This window comes from Gossypium arboreum, chromosome 10 (genome assembly GCF_025698485.1).
Source record: "Gossypium arboreum isolate Shixiya-1 chromosome 10, ASM2569848v2, whole genome shotgun sequence".
NCBI lineage: Eukaryota > Viridiplantae > Streptophyta > Magnoliopsida > Malvales > Malvaceae > Gossypium > Gossypium arboreum.
In genome coordinates this window covers 19,258,658-19,284,674 of record NC_069079.1, presented here as the reverse complement: position 1 = coordinate 19,284,674, position 26,017 = coordinate 19,258,658, and the positions used below count along the sequence as shown (strand labels likewise).

Below are 26,017 nucleotides of genomic sequence, written 5' to 3'. Positions count from 1 at the left end.
TTTATATGTTAATTATGATTGAATTAATTGTTTGATTAGTTAGTAATACTCGTGACCTTAATCTAATGACGGAGAGAGGTTAGGGGTGTCATAGCGATGCAGAAGCAGTCTCTGCTTGCAGTTGTCTTCATATCGGAATAGAAAATTTTTGACTACACGAACCATGAAATGAAAGCTGAAAATTGAATAGAAAAATTGTCTGTCTAAAACTGCTTACAATTCTGGTGACCCTAAGGTTGCTTGTATAGGCAACGACCTGCTTGGTGACCACTCAGTCCAGAGATACAGTTAGATACTAGTGAATAAAATATTATGCTAAAATCTAGGGTCCAATTATGGGAATTTTCCAAATATTTCATCCAAGGAAATCAACTATTTTCTTCCACATCAAGTCACGTTGTTGGGATATGGGAATGCTTCTCATCCCAGCATCCCCACCATGTAATGTCTTCCCATTTCCGTCGCGTCGTCGTGACAAGAGGTAGTTTCTCATCACGACGTCGGCTGTGTTCTAGGCCTATAACACCCTTAACCCGTATCCATCGCTTAAACAAGGTTTCGGGCATTACTAGGATTTACATATCATTTAACAAAAATTTTAATTAAATACTTACCATTTCTTCATAAGTATATATCGTTCATTTCATTATATCAATATTTCATGCACCATCATTTCCATATATTTTATGTATATTTATTCCGGTAATAGTTCATATCAAACTTAACATAAATTATATTTCATGTACCTATACTTATTTCGTTTATCTATCTTCATAATTATTTCATGCAACTATTTTGTACATATATTTCCATATGACCAATTCTTGTAAACATTTCACACAACCATTTTGTACAACCAATTCATATAACCATTCATCATCTGATACATATTACCTGAATATCAATTGTTCAACAAATGTCATAGCGTCTCCCATCCACGGTCTTATTTATACTTGACATGATGCCATAGTGTCTTTCAACTATGGTCTTACTCATTTTCTATCATGTTGCCATGGTATCTTTCAACCATGGTCTTATTCATTTCTTGTCACGTTTCCATTGTATCTTTCAACCATGGTCTTACACATTTGAATCGCGATGCCATAGCGTCTTTCAGCTATGGTCTTACTCATTTTTTGTATGATGCCATAGTCTAACTATGGTCTTACACGTGTATTGCCATGGCCCAGCCATGGTCTTACACTCGTGGTGCCATATCCTAGATATGGTCTTACCATCAGGATGCCATAGCTTAGCTATGGTCTTACACATATATTGCCATGGCCCAGCCATGGTCTTATCCGTCAATTCATCACTGATCACTGAATGGTCATACTCAATTCAGCGTTCTACTCAATTTGAACTTTTGATCTGATTTCTATAATTTAACAATATTCATAATTCAATAGCAAGCATATGAAACAATACATTATATCAGTCCTAATTTAGCAAATAATCATGAAAGTTCAATCATATGAACTTACCTGGCTAAATTGCAGAAATACCAAAATTCAGGGGCATTTTAGAAAATTTTTATTTTTCTCTATTTTCCACCCGATATTTACCAAAATTGATAATTTCATTCAATTTATTAATTTAAATAATAAAACAATTCATTTCATGCAATTTGGTCATTTTTTATATTTTTACAATATAGCCCCTAAAGTTTTACTTTTATTCAAATTAATCCCTAAGCTTACAATATGCAAATTGCCATTTTTAATGTAAACCCATGTTAGCTGAATATTCACATATATTTTTCACCTCCTTTTCTCCACTCCACATCCTTGATATGTATATAATTCCACTATATGCTTATATACTCATATCAACCTATTCACTTGAGTCATTGTCACTAAATTATTTATATCTTGAGCTACAGAATTCTAAATCAAGATCCACTTGTTGTTTTAGAAACTAGACTCAAATATATTTCTACCATAAAAATTCCAGAATATATAATTTAGCCAATAAGTACAGTAAAATCTTCAAATTTATCCATGTTCTGCTGTTTGACGGCTTCAACCTTTCTTTACTAAAAATCAATTATCTCTTAGTACGGGATTCAGATGATGTTCCCGTTTATTTCTCTTGAAAATAGACTCATTAAGGATTTTAAAATATAAATTTAATCTCGTAATTATTTTTATAAAATTTTTAATTATTTTTCCAAAGTCAGAATAGGGGAACCTGAAATCTTTCTGAGATTGCCTCACTAAATTTATTATATCTCACAATTTACGATTCCATTACTTACACCGTTTCTTATAATTTAATTTCATATTTTATTAAACCTCTAATTAAATTTATACAATTTTTGGTGATTTTTAAAAGTTAGACCATTGCTGTTGTCTAAAACTATTTTAGTACAAAATGTTGATTACCAAGTTTATAACACCCTTATTTCCTTTCTCTACAATATTTTCCACCACTTTCTCTTATTTTCCTTCACTAAATATCACATTTAAAAATATATTGAAATCTTGATATTCTTACCTTGTTCTATTGATTTCAATCTCTAACTTGATTTTCTCTCTCTTCTAGCTTCCATTTCTTGAATATAACTTGATATTCTAGCTCCCCATAGTCTCCTTGTCATCTTTCTCTCTTGATGGCTATGGAATTTTTTTTGATTTCTAAGTGAAAATGGTGGATTTGTGGTGAAAGGACCAAATTGTAAGGAAAAGAATGTTTCTTTCTTTCTTTTCTCTTCATGCGTTGGGTGCATGGGAAAAAGATGATGGCTCTTCATCTTTCTTTCCTTATATATACTAAATAAAATAATAATAAAATATCATTTAAAAATCAAATTAAAATATTAATAAACTAATATTTATTTATTTAATTAATCTAAAATATCTTCAACATCATCATTACCTTCTAGATTTCTCTCTCCTTATTAATTGACCATTTTGCCCTTTATGATCTTTTAAAATTCCATCATTGAGTCATCATTTAAATTTGGTAAAATTGCAATTTAGTCCATCATAATTCTTTACCTATTCAATTTAGTCCTAATTCATCCATTTTCCTTAGTTTCTAGATCATTCCACCCTTAAAATATTTACACTATTAGTCCTTTAACTTTTTCATATTTACACTTTAACCCCTCAAATTTTGAGTATTTACTCTTGTGCAACAAAACTTTTCTCACTTTTAAAATTTAGTCCTTTCTTGAATTAATATATCATAATATACTTCCCAATGATGACATAACTCAAAATTTCCCTTTTTTTCACTTTATTTTCTTATTTTACTATATCAAGGATAATATCTTACTGTAAAAATTTTCGAGGTATTACATTTGGCAGCGTCGCTGGCTTATTGGGCTCAATATCTCACAACTCAATCATTATTCCTTGTATTCTTGGGCTTCAAATGGTATCCTACACACTTAATTAGCTCACTAGTCACTCACGAGGCCCGAGTCGGTCTTACAAGTCATTGAAATAGCAAAAAATGTGTAAAAACACTTATTTTTATTAATATTTTATTCCTAACCTATTAATACCTAAAACATAATATTTAATTATAAAAGTACTAGAAAACAGACTTGTTAAGTGCGGAAATGACCTAAAATAACTACCACAAGTGACGTTAGGTCATTTATCCTTTAGGATTTACAACAATTACCCTAGTAAAATACAATGTTTACAATTTAATCAGGATCCAAGAAGATGGGCCTTGAGTCTCTTCCAAGCAATGGGCTAGTCCTATCGGGCAGAATGACCCCCAATGAACAAGAGGGAACACCATTTCTAGGACTAGTATTTGTTGCCCCTTCCCTTAACTCAAGCCTATTTGGACCTTGTCACTTATAGAGTCAATTATACATGTTATCTAGTATTTAAACCGAATCATAAAATTTATCCCGCCTAATAAATATATTTTCTATACCCGAATATTATTTATTCATTTAATTAATAAAATAAAATAATTAAATTATTTTCTCAACCTAATTCTAATTTCGTTAAAGTCATATTGACTTTATTGTATTAGAATCTACGAGTAAATCAATTTAATTAACTTATTCTCATGAAAGTATGATAACTTTATTAATTTGATTTCCACTTTGAACTTTGATTATTTAATTAAAAATAATTAAATAATAATTGAAAAATTAATTTAATTATTGAGTCATTTCTTGTTCATAACGTGAAAACGCATTCACTATGAATAATGATACATGTGATCTATTTATCTAGTTCTTTGTTTCACATATTTCATATAATCGATTAATATAAACCATCAAGATTATTTCGAGCTAGCGGAGGAATCGATTAGACATAAATAATCTGGGCTCAAATAATATGTAATTAAGTTCAGACTCTTCGTTTATTAATTAGAACATTATTTAGTTATGGAGTTATTCCACTAAAGTGCTATGATTGAACTCTGCCCATTATATTACTATTATGAAAGCTATTACACCAAGTGTTCATCTAATGACTTTTCCATATGTGTTACTCTTATAAGATATCCTCAATCTCTTTGGGATAAAAATTGTTATCCTAATATGATTCTATTTCATCTCATGGTAACCATTACATATCTCTTAATGAAACACCAATTATTAACAAATAGTAATTAAATAATTTGTCTTAGGACAAAAAACCCATGGTCACGTTACTTTTCATCATCATGTAATGCCAATGAGAGGACATCATTTACCCTTTTTTGGGTTATGAATTCCACTATTGTAAGTGACGCTATGTAATGTAAAATTCGTATACGCAATGTACCAACTTTTCACTCTATTACTAGTTGAAATTAAGACTATATATATATCAAAGTATATGAGTCACACACACATAGTTTGTCACTAACTCAGGATTGAGGTAAGTCACACTATGAATGCTATGAGCGAATAAATCCATAAATGGATGTAGGATTTATTCTATTTGCGTCCTATCGATATATTGTCAGTCTAGATAATCATATCTATGTCTCTATCTTTTGGGAGTCATCCAATCCGATACCTAAGACAAAATATCTCCCTAATTGGACTTGATAGATGTCATAATAGTCTTTTGATTGACTTGCTCAAATTCAATTAAACTATGGACTTGTTTAGATTATCTATTAATATAAGTTGTCTTCTCACATTATAATCCGACCACATAATGCAACTTAGTATTAGTTAAATGTCAAATAATCAATGAGCTAAAATTTGATTTGATTTGATTTTGCATGCAAAAATCATTGAGGATGTTATACAAAAAAAAATATTAATGATAATGATGGAATTTATTAAATCGATTTGTTCGAAAAATTATAAGTTTATAAACGTAATCACTATTGTAATACCCCAGAAATTCAAGTATTCGATTTGTTGGATTTAGTCAATATATAAGTAATTAAGTCTTTGTATCTGTGGTTAGTGCATTGATTTTGCGTTTGAGGTTTTGGGAAAATTAAATTATTTTTGTTCCTAGCCTTATCCTTAATTGTATGGTTTCAATAATATTTTCGGTCAACCCATGTCAGAATGAGTCTACTGGTTCAAGTGGTAAGGTGTTAGCTTGCCCTAAGATCTTGTATTCAAATTCCTGCGTGAGCGAATGACAATAATTTTTGCTTCTGTGTGTGCGTGCCATTTTTGTAGTAGAGGTTTGTGGAATTGAAATTCTGTAGTATTTGGATGGAAATTAGTGTGTAGAATTTTGAGGGATTTGGTTGGTAGTGAGGGTGTGGGGAGTTGAGATTATTATCTTTATTTTTATTTTGTTCCCAAAAATTCCCTCTTCCCCACGTTTTTGTTTCTCTGTAATTTCCTTCTGACATTTTTTGGTCCCTCCCCATTTTACTTCTTTCTTTAATTTCGACCTCTAATTGTTTGATTAAATCGCTGTGATTTAAATTTCCTTTTATTTCTTTTTTCGTCTTGGTAAGTAGGACTTTGTTCTTCTTTAATTTCTTGATTTTTGTATGTTCGTTTGGTTTAAGGATTTTGAAGTGGAAAAGTCGTGGGAATGGTTTTTGTAACAAGAATTAATGGTTGTGAATCTGTTGATTTAGGTGAGAATCTTGAGTTTAATGCTCCTCTGACAAATTAATCCTCGTAGGAAAGTACTGTTCGTTCAAGGGTAATTGATTTTGTCAATTTAGTATAGTTATGGTTGTTGAAGTTTTGACTCATTAGGAAGTTGATGGACTTTAGTTTCGTAATTTGTTAAGTTTGTGATGTTTTTAGGTACTGGTTATCTTGGGGGTGCACTCGTATCAGAACTAGACTAGGTATGTAACAAGAAACCTGAAAATCAGCAAACGATAAAAGCCGAAAAATAATATTGTCGACACCACACGACCATATGACAGGTCGTGTGTGGGATTGTGTGTGATACACGGTCTAGGCTATTTGGGCGGTGTGGGCCACACGGGCGTATGGGTCCAAAAATTCAGAGTTTTTCTCTAGGGTCATACGTGATTAAATATATTATAAAATATGAAATTTAGTCATCTGTTAGTATACTTTCTACTATCTACAAGTGTATTTGAGATGTCATATGATAAATAAATCCGAGAATAATGTTATAAATGTGGTTTGTATCTGATATGCTATGCATGATTTCTGCTCTGATTATACTTGATTCTGGGATGGGATGTATATTATGTGGAGGAAGTGCTTTTGTGAGAGACAACATCTCGCCTACTATACTAGCAGCATAGCTGCAGATATTTTGTATGTGTCTTAATGACACTACGTGGTGTGTAGGGTTGGATGGGTGTTTCAAACGCATATGGTGTGTTGGGATGATCGGATATGGTGCGCAGCAGTTGAGGGTAGGAAACATATATATATCTGAATTTGAACTGCTTTGTTAATATTCCGTACTGATAAATTTGTCTGTAAATAATTATCTATTTGAGTTTTTGCTACACACTAAGTTTCAAAATTAATACGGTTATTCTGTTTGATTGTTATTTTCAAAATTAATACGGTTATTCAAAAACTCATATTCTGTTTGACTGTTATTTTCAGGTAAACCTCAAACTTAGACGGATCGATGCAAATAAAAGCTCAGTGAATAATGTAATTTTTCCTAAATTTGACTTATTCAGTTTTGGTTTAAGAATTTTGTAAATTTTGGACTCTTTGGACATTCAGGGCTGTTTAGGGTTTTGGACTTTATTTTTCATTTTCGTATAATACGGTTTAAACGTTTTATCAAAAATGATTATTTTCTACAAAAACAACGGGTTTCAATTAGCAAACTATGTTTCCAAAAATACATCTTTCTAAGTGATTCCGCTATAAAGTAACTGATTTTTTTAGAAAACGTAATTGAAACTTGGCTTCAACTAAAAAGCTAATTAAGAATAATTTCTATTAAATTGGTATTTTCTTTGGTAACAGAAATTGTGTTGTTTTTTAACATTTCTAGAAAGTTAAATTTTCAACCATTTTACATAATTACTTCAGATTCGGCCATAACGTCTAGGCCAGGTTTGGGGTGTTACAACTATACTAAAGGCACTAGATCTCAACATACTTGTAGAGTTTTGAGGGGAAGTTTTGAAAAAAAAATGAAGGTCGTAATTGGTTGTAGAACCATGAAAACTTTAAATAGATGAAGCATGAACTTGAGTTGATGATAGGCATGACAATGCATGGTGGTCATAATCACTATCGGAGACAATTTTTACATTTACCCTAGAACAATGAGAACTTTAAATAGAAGAAGCTTGAACTTGAGTTGATGATTGGCATGACAAAGCATGGTGGTCATACTCACTATTAGAGACAATTTTTGCATTTTCCCTAGAACCATGAGAACTTTAAATAGACGAAGCTTGAACTTGAGTTGATGATTGGCATGACAGAGCATGGTGGCCATAATCACTACCGGAGACAATTTTTGCATTTTTTTAGATAGTACTAACCGAGAGCAGAGAAAAATATGGGTTTGAAAAGAAAATGAAATAATGAAAATTTTGTATTTAAAGAAAGATTAAAAAAGTTAATTCAATGTTTTAAAAATATTAATTTTGGTCACCAAAAAATAAAATTTGTCAAAAATAAAATTTAAAAATAGGGCATTATCATTACAAAATATTTTTATTTTAGTCACTCGTCATTAATTTAATGTTATTGTACATTTATTTTAGTTACCCAACTATAATAAATTTTCATTTTAGTCACTTATATTATTTTTAAATTAAAATTATTTTTTCAAAAAGAAATCAAACTTGAGATTTTATAGAGAATTGAGTTATTGAATTGCAGAGATAAAACTCAAGTTTTTAACTGTAAATCAATTCCCCATAAAAATTTAAAATTTTCCTTGTAAAACCTATATATTTCACGGGAGAAACCTATGTGATTCTCTTTTTACCAAAAAAATTAAATTAAATTTAAAAGAGAAAAATAAAGAAAATTGGAAAGACAAAATGTTTTTCCTATAAAACCTAAGATTTCTTTATAAAACCCCAAAATTTTCCTATTTATTGGAAAATAAAATAAAATTAATCCTAAAAAAACATTAAAAGGATTTTTACTATAAAAATCAAAATTTTATTATAAAACCTAAGTAATTCCTTCTAAAATCCACATGTTTTCTCCTTCTATTAGAAATAAAATAAAATTAATTTTAAAAGGAAAAATATAAATAAAATGAGTTTTTATGTAAAAATTTAGGTTTCCCCGTAAAACTTAATTTTTTTCCTTTTTTTTTTCTGAAAAAAGGAATAAATTCCACTATTAGCCCCTATACATTGTGAAAGTTGTGCATTTAGTCCCTACACTTTAATTTGATCAATTTTAGTCTCTATATATTTTTTAATTTTAACATTTTAGTCCTGACTCAAACAATAACAGTTAAATCCATTTGGTTTCATTTGATTACTAGCCTTTTACTATGCGTACATGTAATATCCTGATTTTGGGCCTAGTCGGAATAGTGGTTTCGTGACCACAAAATTCGAGATGGAAATAATTATTTTATGATTATTTTAAGGTCTATGATATGATTGCATGATTGTGTGAAAATTTCGTGAAGAAATTTTATGCATAAAGTGCTTAAACTGAAATTAGGGACTAAATCGAATAATTTGCAAAACTTGTATTCTAGAAGTTTCTAGTATGAAATTGTTTTGAAATATTAATTAGGAGGTCTTAAATAGAAATTTTAACCCGGAATAAAGAAATCCAGAATAAAGAGATCCAGGATAAAGAAACCCAAGATACGATACTATGCCGGAGAATCGAAAACCAAACTCATAGAGAAAATACGGAGTACCCCGATAATTCTTCAAGGAAAGAAAGTCCAGAAGAAAACATCATTTAATCCCACTGAAATCAAATATAACAAGATCAATATATCTTCCCATACATATATATCAGATGAAGCATCAAGTAGAAGAAACAGAATCATAATATCATACGTATTCTCTCATCAATTCTTATCAGACGAAATGAAATAGAATACCCGATGAAATAGAGCAATATAAATTATAAACCAGTCAGACTACCAATGCTTTCATCCAACACTAGAATTAGAAGACATTCCCATATAGCAAGAATTTCTTCAGAAGATCAATAGCCATAGAAATATTTCTGAGAACGGGTAAACACATAGAACATCTCAAAAAAAGACTGCTAAATCTGTCCAGTCATAACTGTCACACTCAGATAGTTCACATTTCAATTATCATTTCCCCAACTAGTTCTGCTGTCACAAATTTCATATTAAACCATTCACTAAAGAAGGCCAATTCTGAATAAATTTCGATTTACACTTTTCTCGACCTTGAACCTGAGTAATTCGGTTTACCAAGGAGAATTCCTTTTCTAACTGGGACAGTGCATAACTCCAATAATCTTTACGTCAATCCGATACTTTACTGGCTCTGACTTTACTTATCAGCTCATTTTCAATCTCTAATCATACTTATAATTATTCTATCACTGTACTCTTTGGGTTCTCAACCGAAAACTTATTCAATACAAATCTCATGAAATTCTATTATAAGTACCACTTCGGTAAGGGTGAGGTAATGTGATAGATTAGAGCACCCGATGTTACATAAAATCAGAGTTGTTAAAGGGGTTAAAGCCGAGCATTGGGATCTATCAAAATTATCCTTGTCAGTGTTGATATTGGGATGGAAATGAGAAGGATTATTCTTGAGGCCATATCAGAATTATTTCTATGGCGGAAAGAGGAAAATGTGATGTATCCTATTGTTAAATGTTTGGCGAGATCTATAAATCATATCTGTATTGAATGAATTCCTACTCATCAGATTCATGGAATTTCAAGTCTCTTTGATTGTTGGATTTCTTGGAATTCCGGCCTCCATTAAATCAAGTTGAGATCCGGGTTTTATGTCATGATATCATAGGAAACTGAGAAGGGTTGAAAATTTAAGAACAGTTGAGAGTTGAGACTGTAAGCTTTTAGATCATATGAGAAATTGAAGAGATGTATTGGAGGTACAGTCTAAGTGCAAGTTCTTCGGGACTGAATATGAGATTAAAAGTGAAGACCACTTTTCTGGTAAGATTTTCGAGGACGAAAATCCCTGAAGGGGGGGAGAGTTGTAATATCCTGATTTTGGGCCTAGTCGGAATAGTGGTTTCGTGACCACAAAATCTGAGATGGAAATAATTATTTTATGATTATTTTAAGGTCTATGATATGATTGCATGATTGTGTGAAAATTTCGTGAAGAAATTTTATGCATAAAGTGCTTAAATTGAAATTAGGGACTAAATCGAATAATTTGCAAAACTTGTATTCTAGAAGTTTCTAGTATGAAATTGTTTTGAAATATTAATTAGGAGGTCTTAAATAGAAATTTTACCAATTTCTAAGTCTATGGACAAAATTGGACATGGATGGAATTTTGGAAAGTTTAGTAGTAAGGGCATTTTGGTCATTTAGGGTAAAATGAATTAAAATACAAAATTAAAAGCCAATTTTGCTCATCTTCAACCCCATGGCCGAATATAGCAAGGAGAAACCATGGATAGGGTTTTCAAGCTTCCAAGCTCGATTGTAAGTCCGTTCTAGCCTCGTTTTAATGATTTTTACGTTTTGGAGTCCCGTAGCTCGATTTAGCTTATGCTAGCAATAATTTAACCTAGGGTTTATATTTGGAAAAATTACCATAGGTGAAATTTGTGTATTTTGGTGTTTTATGATAGAATATGAGGTTTTAAATTATGTTAGACAACTTGTGCTACTCGGTTTTAAGTGAAAACGAGCAAAAGGGCTTAATCGGTAAAAATATCTAATAGTCATAAGTACATGTTAGAGTGAGAATTTGATGTTGCCATAGAAGGAAAAATGATCAGCATGTCATAAAACATAAGAAAATAGGCTGAAGTTTAATTTACGAGCTTTGGGGAAAAAGTGTAAATATGCAAAAGTTTAGGGCAAAATTGTAATTTTTCCAAAATATGATTTTGGGTCAATTTGAATAATGTGAGTCCTAATTAGACTATATTTTAAATGATAGAGCAAGGAAAACTGAAATTGAGCTAAAATGGGGAAAATACCAAGTTGTGGACGAAAGCGGTAAAAGTAGCCATTTTAGCATCTGAGGTAAGTTCATGTGTAAATGTAGTAACATAATTGTCATTTTAAGCAATTTAATGTTGTTTATATGATATGATGCTGATTATTATCATGAAATATTATGCTTTGTGGTTATTGTTGAATAATATGTAATTATGTGAATTACTTGATGAGTATGAACTATCACCGAAGTATCAATTTCGATATTCCGTGGAAGATGGCAAAGATGTGTGATCAAGGAAAACGCCCGTTTGAACCTTAGGAATAGATTAGGATACAAGTGACATGTCACTAGGATGTTTGGGCATCCGAACTCGTTGAGTTGAGTCCGAGTTCACTTATGGATGCAAATGTCCGAACTCGTTGAGTTGAGTCCGAGTTCGAGAGATGTAACTAGGCATCCGAGCTCGTTGAGTTGAGTCCGAGTTCAGTTATGGATGCGAACGACCGAGCTCGTTGAGTTGAGTCCGAGTTCACTTATGGGCGGGTTACATGGTAGCTTGGCTACATATGTGGCACTTATGTGCAAACTTTCCATGTATCCGAATTATATTCCGATGTGTTCAACGGGTAAAGTTCTACTGAAATGGAGGAATACTCAAGATGAAAGGGATGTATTGGTAAGTATTGTGAAATGGGTACTTTGAACAGGTATGTACTTAACCCTCGGGTTGAAAACTCGATATAACAACAATATGGTAAGATGATAAATGAAAATGTGATATGAATATCTCGGTGATGATTATGCAAATGATGTTTTATATTTGCTTATATAGTTGTGTTACTTGCTATTTGCATGTGAACTTATTGAGCATTTATGCTTACTCCCTCCTTTTCATTCCTTGTAGTGTTGACAAGCCAGCTCGGAAATCGGAAACGGTCGGAGGCACGCTCACACTATCCGTATACCATCTTGGCATAATAGCTTGTATATTTTGAGTATGGCATGTATAGCATTATAATCATTTTGTATATATGGTCTTATGATATGGTTATTGAGTGGTATGGAAATGCTTGGTAATGATTAGTCATTGGAATGGCTAATCATGATCATATTTGGTGTTATGTATGTCAAATTACTAGCTAATCCATGGAAACCATGAAATAGGTAAAATTTACCATAAAATAGATTCAGACAGCAGTAGTGACGTGAATTTAAAAAATCACTAAAAATAGTAGAAATGGAATTAAAAAATGAATAAGTATGGAATCGAAGCTTGATGAGTCTATTTTCATATGGGAGAAGCGAAACAGGTATATGAGCTATATTTTATGAGATGTTTAAATTTTTGTGAAACAGGGCCAGAGTGATTTCTGGATCCCCTGTTTTGACTTTGGAAATTCACCATAAATTTTAAAAAGATAATTAGAAGTCATGCTTTATATGTACAGATTCATTATTGAGTCTAGTTTTATTAGAGACAAACGACATAGTCATTGAAGCTCTGTACAGGGAGATATCTGATTCGTAATACACAGAGGTCAGAGTAGTCGAACCCTGAAACAGGGGAGACTTTAACTAATAAACTGTACTAATTGGCCCAACCAAAAATTCTAGAAAAAAATTAGTAGATATATATATGAGTCTAGTTTTAGGAAAAATTTACGGAATTGGGTTTCGAGTTTCGGAACTCGAGATATGATTTTTAAAGCGACTGTGATGCAGTTAGTCAGCTTGTCTAGAAATTTTAAAATGAATTGTATAAGCTGTTTAAGTAATGAATTAAGTCCGTTAACAACTCGTGTTCGACTCCGGAAACGGTCTCGGGTACGGGGCGTTACAGTACACTTCTAGATTTAGTCCATATTCTCCAATTGAATCATTCTAAGTCTGCCTATTTTTGAATTTTAAAATTTAAATCTTGATGCAAACGATAGTAGCTAATCCATTAACTAGATTTTAGTGAGTAATATGTGAAAATAACTAGTTGACATGATACATGGTAATATGTTTGCCATATCATATTTTGAAAATAATAAAACTTAATGAATTTAATAGTTATTATTTGGCAAGTACCAAAATTTAAAATTCGAAAAATATTTAAGGTCTAAAATGACTAAATTAAAGTACAAATCTGCATCTACAACATTTGTAAAGTACAAGGACTAATAGTAAAGTTTAGCCTTGATTTATGAAGCTTTTGATATAACAATAATAAATATTAATTTTTCATAGTACTTCTTAAGTCATTTGTGTTGGAAAACAAAAGATATTTTTAAAATATTTTCAAGTGTTACAAATACCTAAAAACATGTTTTCAATAGTATTTGACTCAAACAAAATGCTTTTGATTTGATTTCAAAAATGATTTTAAAACATTTTAATGGTTAAGTCTCGATACATGTTCTTGAGGTATCACTAAGCAATATCTTGACAAGTCAGTAGTCACAACCTAATCTAAAGGGGTAAAGTATCAATACCTAACTTAAAAATCATATTAATATAATTAATTTTTTTTTTCATTTTTACCATTTAACCAAACAAAAAATATGCTTAAGTCTTTATATTCTTCGTATATTTGAAATTTAGTTCCTTTTATTTTCACGAATGTAGTCCTTCACTTTTTCGATTTCAAAATTTATGTTCAATTGTTAACTTAGTTAAAAATATTCTATTAAATTCATTAATGTGATTTTTTTTTTAACAAAAGAGAATTAGCACTAATTAGCTAATAAACTAACAAAACTCAGCAGCATAATGCATTTCCTTCCTTAACAGCTCACGAATCTCATCCACAGTAAAGGATACTCCTTCAAGCCAGGTTCGATTTTCCTTGCTGCTTTGGCCAAGTAGTCTGCTAATAAATTTGATTCCCAATAAACATGCTTGATCCTGATGTAGTCTATGGTAGCCAGAAGGTTCTGTATTCGACGTGCTAACGCAACCGTCCCGATTCCATTCTTCTTCTTCAACAACATATTAACCACTTGGAGACTATCACACTCAGTTACCAGCTGATTGAATCCATACATTTTAGCTCAGCTTGAACAGAAGTGCAACATCCTATATTCCTCCCAAAGCCTAGTACCCATTGCCCATTTGCATCTCTAAAAACACCAGCAGCAAAACCATGAGCAGAACTAGGCAGCATGGCGCCATCCACATTCAACTTTATCCATCCTACAACAGGCTTCTTCCAAGGATTAGCTCTGCCATCTCTTGACTACAAATTATTCGAAACAACAAGCCTGCAAAAACAATATGAGGCCCACCTACACGCCGATTCGATGACCTGTCCTGAATTAAAGGAGTCTTCGCCAAAAACCACTAAATTCCTTGTTCTCCAAAGGAACCAACAAAGATAGCCAAAAACATAACTCCAAGCTAATACTCGAAAGCGAAGCTCCTCACTTGTTATCCAAATTTAATATAATCCATTCCCAAAGCAGCAAACTGAATAAAGCTTCCTTATAGAAACAAATTGAAGAAAGCTTCCTATGAATTTTATCATAAGTCTTTTTCAAGTCAACCTTAATTATCATCCACCCTTTCTTAGATTTTTGCAAGTACGCATTGTGTGAAGAGCTTCTTGTGCAACTAGAATGTTGTCTATGATACTCCTCCCCACTATGAAGCTAACTTGACTTGGAGCAGTAATAAGCGGCATAAGGACCAACAAAGTCTTATTAAGGTTGTGTTCAACAGGATGTCCACAAAACACCAATCGAACCATCTCGGTGACAGATAATTTTTATTGGAAAAATAGGACATTCAACCCATCAATTTTTGGTGCCTTCAACGGAACCGTGTCATTTGTAACTTTCTCCATCGTTACCGGCGTCGAAAGAGTATCAGGTTGATGTGATATTTTCAAATTAAAAAAAAGAAGTTGGATAGCGATGTAACAAAAAGAAAATGTTTAATTGACCAGAATTTAACCAAATTATTAAAATTACTTGTAATCCTTTTTTGTCTTCTTTTACTGCCCATTCTTATCGCGAGTCCATAGGCATGCATAGTCTTTGCGAATTTCAATCGTTTCTTTGCTATTCAACTGTCAATAAATTACAATGTACTGAGAATCTTGACAATAATAATAATATCCGGAAAATCAGCGGACAGGCGGGGCTCTGTTAAGGTAAGACAGACACTATTGTACGGTACGAAAAGCCAACTTTGTGACGGCCCCAACATCTGTATCCTCTCCCTTAACCTACACTAAAAGGACAAAGCTTGAAAACCAATGTTACTGTCCCACCCTAAATAACCCTCAAACCCTCTAACCATAACATCAACTAACCCACAACAGCCCTTTTCTTTCTTTCATTCCTTTTTTTTTCTGAGTTCAAAAGGAGAAGCGGGTTTCGGCTTGTTTTGGGTTTTCTTTTTGGGCGAAAATGGTGAACCCCAGATGTTATTTGGACATAAGTATAGGAGGAGAAGTAGAAGGGAGGTTGATAGTGGAGTTATACAAGGATGTTGTCCCTAAAACTGCTGAAAATTTCAGGGCTTTGTGTACTGGTGAGAAAGGCATTGGACCTAATACTTCTGTTCCCCTGCATTACAAGGTTCTTTTCTTTCCCTTTCTTATATGCACACACACACACACACACACACACACACACAAATAGACGTGTAAATGCATGGAAGTATGTCTTGATTGGTATTTACTCTTTTTATTCTTCTTCTTCTTCTTCATGGAATGTTAAAGCGTTAACGATCTTTAGTTTGAGTGAAGTAAAACCCTTTTTGCTTTTTGTGTTTATACAATGAAATTTAAAGTGTCTGCAGTGTTTGATCTTAATGAATGGTTATTTGGTAGAGCTTACATGTTTTTGTGTTTGCATATTGTGTATTATGTGATGTAATACTGCATATTCAAAAACAATATATGTGTAGCTGCAATGGGAATGTTAAGATGAATGTTTATACTAGGAAGGCTGTAAATTATACTGCTATTCTTTCTTTGTTTCCTAATTATTCCTAATTATAGTGCAATATTAATATACAGGGTGTCCGATTTCATCGAATTATCAGGGGTTTTATGATACAAGGTGGGGATATATCAGCTGGTGATGGAACTGGGGGAGAATCCATTTATGGCTTGAAATTTGAAGATGAAAACTTTGACTTAAAGCATGAACGAAAAGGAATGTTATCAATGTCTAATATGGGGCCTAACACCAATGGATCTCAATTCTTTATTACCACTAATAGAACCTCTCATCTCGATGGAAAACATGTGGTTTTTGGGAAGGTTATAAAAGGAATGGGTGTTGTTCGTTCCATCGAACACGTTGCTGGTGAGGATGGTACTAATTACCCCACTCAAGAGGTTGTAATTGCAGATTGTGGAGAAATTCCTGAGGGAGTGGATGATGGAATATCCAACTTTTTCAAGGATGGTGATATTTATCCTGATTGGCCAGCTGATGTCGACAACAAACCGGATGAAATATCTTGGTGGATGAAGGCAGTAGACTCTATCAAAGCTTTTGGGAATGAGCAATTCAAGGTATTCAATATGATTATATGGTTATCTGTGGTATAGTTCTCTTTTTTTAACCTTTTTCCTAGACTAAACATGGTACAATATTCATTATAATGAATGGTTTTGCCTCTTATAGAAACAAGATTATAAGATTGCTCTTAGAAAATATTGCAAGGCTTTGCGCTACTTGGATGTTTGCTGGGAGCTGAAGGGCATTGATGCAGGTGCATAATTTAGTTTCTTTATTTGACGATCGTGATTTATATTGTGATTGCCATGAATCCTTGGGTTGTTTTTTTTTAAAGAAAAATTCTTCATTTCCTATTTGTCTTTGCACAGGGAAGAGCTCGACTTTGCGGAAGACCAGGTCACAGATATTTACAAATTGTTCCGTAAGATCTCTGAAATCCTTGAAAATGTTAGCTCATAGATAATTCATAGGTCTTGGCATCTAAAATGAAAACTTTAGATCATTTCAATATTCTTTGTCGTGTTTCAGATTCTCATTTGTTGAATCTGCTCTGTAATGTTGGACTGAAAGTATGTGGCAGTGTGGAGTTCCTCAAATATTGGATGACAATCATACATATAGTTTCCACTTTATTGATGTTTGTTTTCTTTAATAAAAGCGCAGTCTGTGTTGTTTGCCTCAGGCCTGCAAGTTGAAACTCGGAGACTTAAAAGGAGCATTGTTGGATGCGGACTTTGCAATTCGTGATGGTGAAGATAATGTGAAAGCTTTTTTTCGACAAGGCCAGGTCTCAGTGCTTACTATCTGAATGACATTCAAAGCCTTGTTCATTCATTCTTTGGCATTGCATGCTATTGCAGTTACACACAATTGTCCAAACTATTGAATGGTTAAACTCCACTTTTCCTAAGATGCTTTGTCTCTCAAAATGCTTTTCAATTTTTCATCAATGTCAGGCACATATGGCACTTAATGACATAGATGCCGCAATTGAGAGCTTTAAAAAGGCATTGGACTTGGAGCCAAATGATGGTCAGTGCAATATTGTTTCTTGCAAAATAGCAGTCTTCATTTAACACATTTGTCCAGCATAATTCACTTTTAAGCCCCTCGACTCCTAGCTCCCTTTTTACTGTTTTGAGGCTTGGAAGGAGGTAATATTTTGTTAATGTAATTGGTATCATTGCCATGGTAAAATTGCTTACGGACCATTACTCCAGTATGGATCTACAGCCTAGAGTATCTCATCCCTCAATAAATTGTTGCTATTACCCTTGGTATTAGTTTGGCAAAACCATACAATTATATACTTCTAGTAGAACTCCGCGATGATTTTCATCTCATACCGTGTTTTCGACCCTTCAGGTGGAATAAAAAAAGAGCTTGCAGCTGCAAAGAAGAAGGTAAATTATCATCACTGTTTCCTTTGTGAAACTTGTCAAATATTTGATACTTTCATCCCTGCACGTACCTTTGATTTCATCTCATGAGGTGATTGAATTTGTAAACCTACTGCAGATTGCTGATCGAAGAGACCGAGAGAAACAAGCATACTCTAGAATGTTTCAGTAGATTCTTAGCCAAAACCATGTAAATCCTTACTAGTTCTGCTGATTACTGTTTGGTTGGGAGGAAAATCAGGTATGAATTCTTGTTCCAACTTTTCCCATGGACTGGAGCATGCTTTTATATCCTAATGTCTTACTGGTTTTATTCCAATGGGCAGGCTTCAGCATCAGCAAAAAGTTGCAGGATATCTGTTTAGGACATACTCAAACTTGGATGAATATTAATTGGGAATGTTACTTTCTTTCATTCCTATTCTTTCATTCCTAATCAAGCGGATTGGCATTTTATTCCTAGTAGAAACTGGATTGTTCTTTACATGTTTTGAGCTGGTTTGAACTTTCTTCTTACAGACACAGGACAACCTTATATTTGATTGACGTAGACCATACTGAACCACACAATCGAGCAAAGCTTGAAACCGATTTTACATTTATTTGACGCATAAAGTTACTAGTAAGAAAAGGCCTCTAAAGGTCCCAATTTGTGAAGCAAGCCTAAGCGTTCCTTAGCCGGAACTCTCAGTGATATTAAAGTCAACCATTCCCAACAGCATCAAGCAATGGAGAATTTCCATTGTAAATGAGGCAGTTGATGGAGCCCTATTTGGAGGGCGATATCTGCATTATATTTCTCTTCAAACATGGCTCCTAGTGACAGCACTAGCATCCTCCTGCAATACACATCTCTTTTGAAACGCTGTTTGTGGCTATCAGTGGCTGCAAGTCCAGATTTTACGGTTGAAGAATTTGTCTCATGTGTCATTGTAATCACAAGGAATAAAAAAATTTCGGACTCAACTTCCCAGTCGAACCGGTAGGCAGTCTTTCGTTGTAGTTAATCAGATTTAGAGTTCTAATCTAATTACATTTTCTGTTACTAATTATTTTTATATTTTATCTATGATCTATACCTATTCTATGTAATATTAGATTCATGGCATACGAAAAAATATATATTTTAAAATTTTAAATAATAATTAATTGATTTTTAATTAGAAATGGTAAAGTTACAGTTTTAGGTTAAAATCTCATAATTAATTTTTATTGATTTAGTATATAAAAAGTAAAAGTATGAGAGGATTTTTAGTAATTTCACAATTGAATATAAATAGATAGATAGATTGATGAAGAACATAATAATGATAAAAAGCACAAATCTAGAGAAAATTTTGAACTGACTAATATAGTCTTTCCTCTTCATTATATTCTTGAATTTATCAGTTTAAATATTTGCTATTACTTATAAGGTTTATTATATTTATAAATAAGAATTTTAATTTTATTAAAAAATTGGCTTAAAATTTATTTGATAATAAAAGTCGTCATATTTAAAAATAAATTTTAATTTTATTAAAAGAATTTAAATAATAAAAAACTAAATTTTATATTGAATTATTTTATATTTAAATTAGTATGTTTCCGTTAATAAAAAAAGGTAAAAATAAAAAAGCTTCAATGAAAATTAGTAAGAAAAGCTTCAAAAGCCATTTATTCATCAATGAAAAAAACAATAGTACAGCACAAAAATTTAAAGGAGGTGAAAATCTAAAGATGCTAATACTAAGAAGCAGTTTGCAAAATCAACTCCAGTAGAGCTTATCATCATAAAAAATTACACAAGACAAGAAGAAAACTATTGTTCTCAGGTGTTGATTTGTTTATTAGTCAAAATATGGTTTTTAAAATGGGTAAACTATAAAAATAGTCATTTTTGTTTGCCTCGTATTACTTTTTAGTCATTATGTTTAAAATGTTACATTTTAGTCACTTATGTTATTGTTTTGTTACGAAGTGACCATCCTACTATTAAACTCTGTTATCTCCCTAACTGCGATTCTACGTGACAGTCCAAATGGATTTTAAATGCCAACTGGATGTCCTATGTGGCAGTCCAAATTAAATTTATTTAATTAAAAACCTATTTTCATCCCAGCAACTGAACATCCAAGTTGGCATTTAAAACCTATTTGGACTGCTGTTAGGGAGGTAATGAAGTTTAACAGTAGAGTGATCACTTCGTAACAAAACGATAACGTGACTAAAATCTAACATTTCAAACAAAAGTGACTAAAATGTAATCTGAGGCAAACAAAAGTGACTACTTTATAGTTTACCCTTTAAAATTTATATACATATTTAATATTTTTAGGTGTTTTTATCGAATTTTTTAGATAATTTTCTATTTTTAAAAGTATTTTATTTTTTTAAAATGAGGACTGAAGTGATAGAATGTGTAAAGTTGAGAGTCAATTTTGTTGAATTTTTCAAAATTAGGACTAAATTGATAGAATTTATAAATATTAGCAGACTAAATTTATTATTATGTCAATAAAAAGTCATGTTAACATTTCTTTTATGATTTTATGGAGGAGTGACTAAAATATCAAATGACAATACTTGATAATGTTATTAACTAAAATAGAATCTTTACACACTGGTTGGCGAAAATAGAAACAGACTAATAGTTAAGTGACTACTAGTATAATTTACTCATTAATATTACAAATATGTTAAAATAATAATATTTCCTAAAATTTGTCATAATCTACAATTACAAAATGGGTGAAAAACAAAATTATGTGTTAATATCTCAAGTAAGATTGAAAAGTAATTTAGAAATTGAATTGAGAAATTGAATTGATTGTTGTTATATCTTGAATCTGTACAATTACAAGTATTTATAAGTGTTGTATGAGTAATTGTTGCTAACAATTCAGCAACTGCATAACAACTTGAGTATAATAGACTAATAGACTAACAGATGACTAACAGAAGGCCTTCCTTAGACTCCTAACATTCTCCCAACTTCTCTACAGGTAAAATTTGAAGAAAATTGCGAAAACACACAAAGGATGAAACAGATAGGGGTTTGGTGAGGACGTCATGTAACACCCCTAACCCGTATCCGCTGCTAGAACAGGGTTTCGGAGCATTACTACCATTTACAGATCACTAAAAAAAATTTAAATACTTACCGATTCAATGCATCATATAAATAAATATATTACCATTCAATCAACAGTTTGACACTTGTATAAGCATCAAACAGCAACATTGTTAGTATACTTGCACATATCTCATATAAATTCAACATTGATATATCTATTTTCTCGACATATCGCACTTGAGTTTAATAATAGTCTCAACTTACATAATTTCCTTGTATCAGCATATCAAAGATAATCATATATGTACATGTCATGAAACATATCATGCTCTTACCGTTTCTTCATAAGCATATATCATTCATTTCATTATATCAATATTTCATGCTCCATCATTTCCATATATTTTATGTATATTTATTCCGGTAATAGCTTATATCTTAACATAAATTATATTCCATGTACTTATACTTATTTCTATCTATCTTCATAATTATTTCATACAACTATTTTGTACATATATTTCCATATGACCAGTTCTTGTAAACATTTCACACAACCATTTCATATAACCATTCATCATCTGATACATATTACCTGAATATCAATTGTTCAATAGATGTCATCGCGTCTCCCATCCACGGTCTTATTTATCTTTGACATGATGCCATAGTGTCTTTCAACTATGGTCTTACTCATTTTATGTCATGTTGCCGTGGTATCTTTCAACCATGGTCTTATTCATTTCATGTCACGCTGCCATGGTATCTTTCAACCATGGTCTTATTCATTTCATATCACGTTGCCATGGTATCTTTCAACCATGGTCTTACACATTTCATATCAGGTTTCCATGGTATCTTTCAACCATGGCCTTACACATTTCATATCAGGTTGCCATGGTATCTTTCAACCATGGTCTTACACATTTCATATCAGAGAGCACACTCCCGCGAACCTCATCCTTACAGTGGAATTACCAGTCTAGGCTAAATCCCCTGTAATATAAACTCATAGAGTATTGTCGGGATTACCAATCCAGGCTAAATCCCCTGCAACGACAATTACTCTAATGAGCTTGGATCTGAATTACCAGCCTAGGCTAAATTCAGACCCTAATTCGGATTACCCGTCCGGGCTAAATCCATTTACACGTATTCTTCGGGAGGGCTATATCAGGATAGGATCACCCATCCGGGCTAGATCCTTTTTACCGTCAATTCCTTTTCAAGGATCCATCGAATTTTCCTTTCATTCAACCGGGATTTCTTTCCCTTTTTATCAAATATGTTAATGTTTCATCAATTTTCATACAATGAACATTCAAATCATATTCATATCAAAAACATACATTTCAAGCATTTAAGAATATAATTCAAGTTATACGAACTTACCTCCTTGCTTGTTTGTGTTTAAAATTTCATTAATCTGATATCTTTTCTTTTCCATGATTAAGTCTCATATTTGGGTCGTCCGGATCTTTATAAATAAATTTGATCATCATTTTCATTCATTTCATATTCTAATGCATTTAATTAATGCTCTAGGCAAAATTACTATTTTTCCCCTAAACTTTTAATTAATGACGGTTTCATCCTTAGGGTCAGGAAAATAAAATTCTTACAATTTAATCCTTATTTCTAGCTATTATTCTCATACATATTGATAACAGTCCATGAATTCTATAAAATATCAGAATTTTTCATAATTTCAACACTTTTCAATTTAATCCCTAAAACATGTTTTCCCTCGATCTTGAACTAAATTAATAATTTCATTCACTTTTGTAATTTAAATAATAAAATAATCCATTTCATGCAATTTGGTCATTTCTGTCATTTTTACAAAATTGCCCATAAAGTTTTACTTTTATTCAATTTAGTCCCTGAGCCTAAAATATACAAATTAGCCATGCTAGATGAATATTCATACATATTTTTCCTCCTCCTCCTCTCCATTCCACATCCTTAATATAGATAACACACTTGTAAGTAACATTATCCATAATTTTTATTATTTACTTTTATGAATATTCAAGCTGTCTATCTGCGTCATAGTCACTAAATTATTTATATCTGGAGCTATAGAACTCCAAATTAAGATCCGCTAATTTTTCCTGAAACTAGACTCATATATCTTCTTACCATAAAATTTTAAGAATTTTTAGTTTATCCAATAAGTACGGTTTATTCTTTAAAGTTACCCCTGTTCTACTGTCTGATAGTTCTGGCCCTTCTTCGCTAAAAATTAATTATCTCCTCGTAAAAAATTTGAATGATGTTCCTGTTTGTTTCTATTGGAAATAGACTCATTAAGAATTCTAAAAATATAAATTTAAGCCCCTAATTATTTTTATCCAATTTGTTATGATTTTACAAAGTCAGAACAGGGGAACCCGAAATCATTCTGACCTTATCTCACAAAATTCATCATATCTCATGATTTACAATTCTATTACTTACATCATTTATTCTATAAGAAACTAGACTTAATAAGATTTAATTTCATATTTTATTCATCCTATAATTAAATTTCTACAATTTTGATGATTTTTCAAATTTAGACTACTGCTGCTGTCCAAAACTGTTTTAGTACAAGATATTAATTACCATGTTATTTACCATGTTAGAACATAGGACCTTATGTAAGAAAACTCTACTATAACATTATTTCCATACTTTGTCAATAATAACAAACTTAAAAACATATTGAAATCTTGATATACTTACCTTATTCTATTGATACTAATCTTTAACTTGATTTTCTCTCTCCTCCAGCTTCTATTTCTTGAATCCAACTTGATATTCTAACTCCCCATGGTCTCCTTAACATTTTTCTCTTTTAGTAGCTATGAAAATTCTTTTGATTTCTAGGTGAAAATGGTGAATTTTTGGTAGAAGGACCAAATTGTAAAGAAAAGAAAATTTCTTTCTTTTCCTTCTCTTCTAACGTTGGTTGCATGCATGGAAAAATGATGAAAATTCTTCATCTTTCCTTCCTTTTATACTAAATAATTAATAAAAAATAATAATAAAATAATAAAATATCTCATTAAAATAATATATATCTAATTAAATAATCATAAAATATCATCAACATCATCATTATTTTCTATATTTCTCTCTCTTCCAATTGACCATTTTGCCCTTTATTATCTTTTAAAATTTCATCCTTGAGTCATCATTTAATTTGGTAAAATTACAATTTAGTCCTTCATAGTTCTTCACCTATTCAATTTGGTCCTAATTCATCCATTTTCCTTAGTTTCTAGATCATTCCACTCTTAAAATATTTACACTATTGGTCCTTCAAATTTTTTATATTTACACTTTAACCCCTCAAATTTTGAGTATTTACTCTTGTGCAACAAAACTTTTCTCACTTTTATAATTTAGTCTTTTCTTAAATTAATATATCATAATATACTTCTCAATATTTACATAACTCAAAATTTCCCTTTTTGTCACTTTATTTCCTTATTTTTCTATATCAAGGATAATATCTTACTGTAAAAATTTTCAGGGTATTACACGTCAGCCACCTAATCACAAGCTAGAACCTCACCAACAACAAGTGATCTATTAGCAACTTTTTTGTGAACAAAGAAGAGGTTGAGCTCAACATGTTTGAATTTAGAGTGAAGAACATGATTGGCTGCGACAGCAACGACATTAGAATTGTCACACCAAATAGTAAGTAGATCAGCAGAACACAGGTGTAGGTTTTGTAGCAATGAAAGTAACCAAGTAACATCACTGGTAACGGCATCCAAACTCCGGTACTCAACCTCTGTAGTAGATCGAGACACTACTTGTTGCTTTTTGGATGACCATGAGACTGGTGTATGTCCAAAGTACACACAATACCCTGTCGTTGACCGACGATCGTCAACATCAAATCCCCAGTTGGCATCGGCATAACCCACTAAGGACAGACTATTAGATGGACGAAAAACTAGCCCAAAATCAATAGTGCCATGTAAATACTGTAAAATTCATTTTAACGCAACCAGATGCACAGTAGTTGGAGCATACATGAATTGGCAAACTCGATTTATGGCATAGGCAATATTAGGTCGAGTTAATACTATATATTGTAAAGCACCAGCAAGACTCCTATATTCAGTAGGATCACTTAAACAATCTTCTTCATCCTTTGATAAAACAGATGAACTGATCATTGGTGTGTGAACACTTTTTGCATTAACCAAGCCACTTCTGTCAAGGAGTTCTCGAATATATTTGCGCTGATATAAATGGATACATCCAGTGGAGGACCGTGTAACTTCAAAACCGAGAAAGTAATGGAGGTCATCCATGTCTTTAAGATAAAATTCACTATGTAATTGTTGAACAAAGATATCAATGCTATATGATAGACTTTCAGTAACAACAATATCGTCCACATATACCAAGACATATAAAGTGGAGGCAGGTGTAACACGAACTAATAAAGAACCATCAGATTTAGATAAGACAAACCTAGCAGAAAAAATGAAGAATTTCAATTTATCGAACCAGGCACGAGGAGCTGGATGTAGTCCATATAAAGCTTTAGTCAGACGACACACCAAGTGCTTACTATAGGGACCATATTGAACATATCCTAGAGGTTGCTGCATAAACACCTCGCTAGTGAG

General features: G+C 31.9%; 1 protein-coding gene across 2 annotated transcripts; it reads left to right on the top strand.

Annotated features, from left to right (window-relative positions):
• The first annotated feature begins 15,440 nt into the window (after positions 1–15,440).
• Positions 15,441–19,374, top strand: LOC108487521 (peptidyl-prolyl cis-trans isomerase CYP40-like). 2 transcript variants are annotated; one of them, XM_053019643.1, is made up of 9 exons: positions 15,441–16,031; positions 16,475–17,008; positions 17,091–17,178; positions 17,294–17,346; positions 17,608–17,712; positions 17,882–17,957; positions 18,291–18,328; positions 18,444–18,566; positions 18,652–19,374. In XM_053019643.1, exons 1-8 carry the CDS (start codon positions 15,861–15,863, stop codon positions 18,495–18,497), a joined length of 1,119 nt encoding a protein of 372 aa, XP_052875603.1. In that variant the 5' UTR covers positions 15,441–15,860; the 3' UTR covers positions 18,498–18,566; positions 18,652–19,374. The 2 variants fall into 2 exon arrangements, with proteins under 2 accessions (XP_052875603.1, XP_017647368.1); XM_017791879.2 differs by having other exon boundaries at positions 15,442–16,031; positions 16,475–16,978.
• Positions 19,375–26,017: the final 6,643 nt, after the last annotated feature.

Excerpts from the sequence above, each read along its gene's own strand:
- LOC108487521 (XM_053019643.1), top strand. The coding sequence starts at position 15,861 with ATGGTGAACCCCAGATGTTATTTGGACATAAGTATAGGAGGAGAAGTA. Across the intron at positions 17,009-17,090 it reads TGATTATATGGTTATCTGTG|AAACAAGATTATAAGATTGC; the intron begins GTATAGTTCTCT and ends TGCCTCTTATAG. Across the intron at positions 17,958-18,290 it reads GGACTTGGAGCCAAATGATG|GTGGAATAAAAAAAGAGCTT; the intron begins GTCAGTGCAATA and ends TCGACCCTTCAG.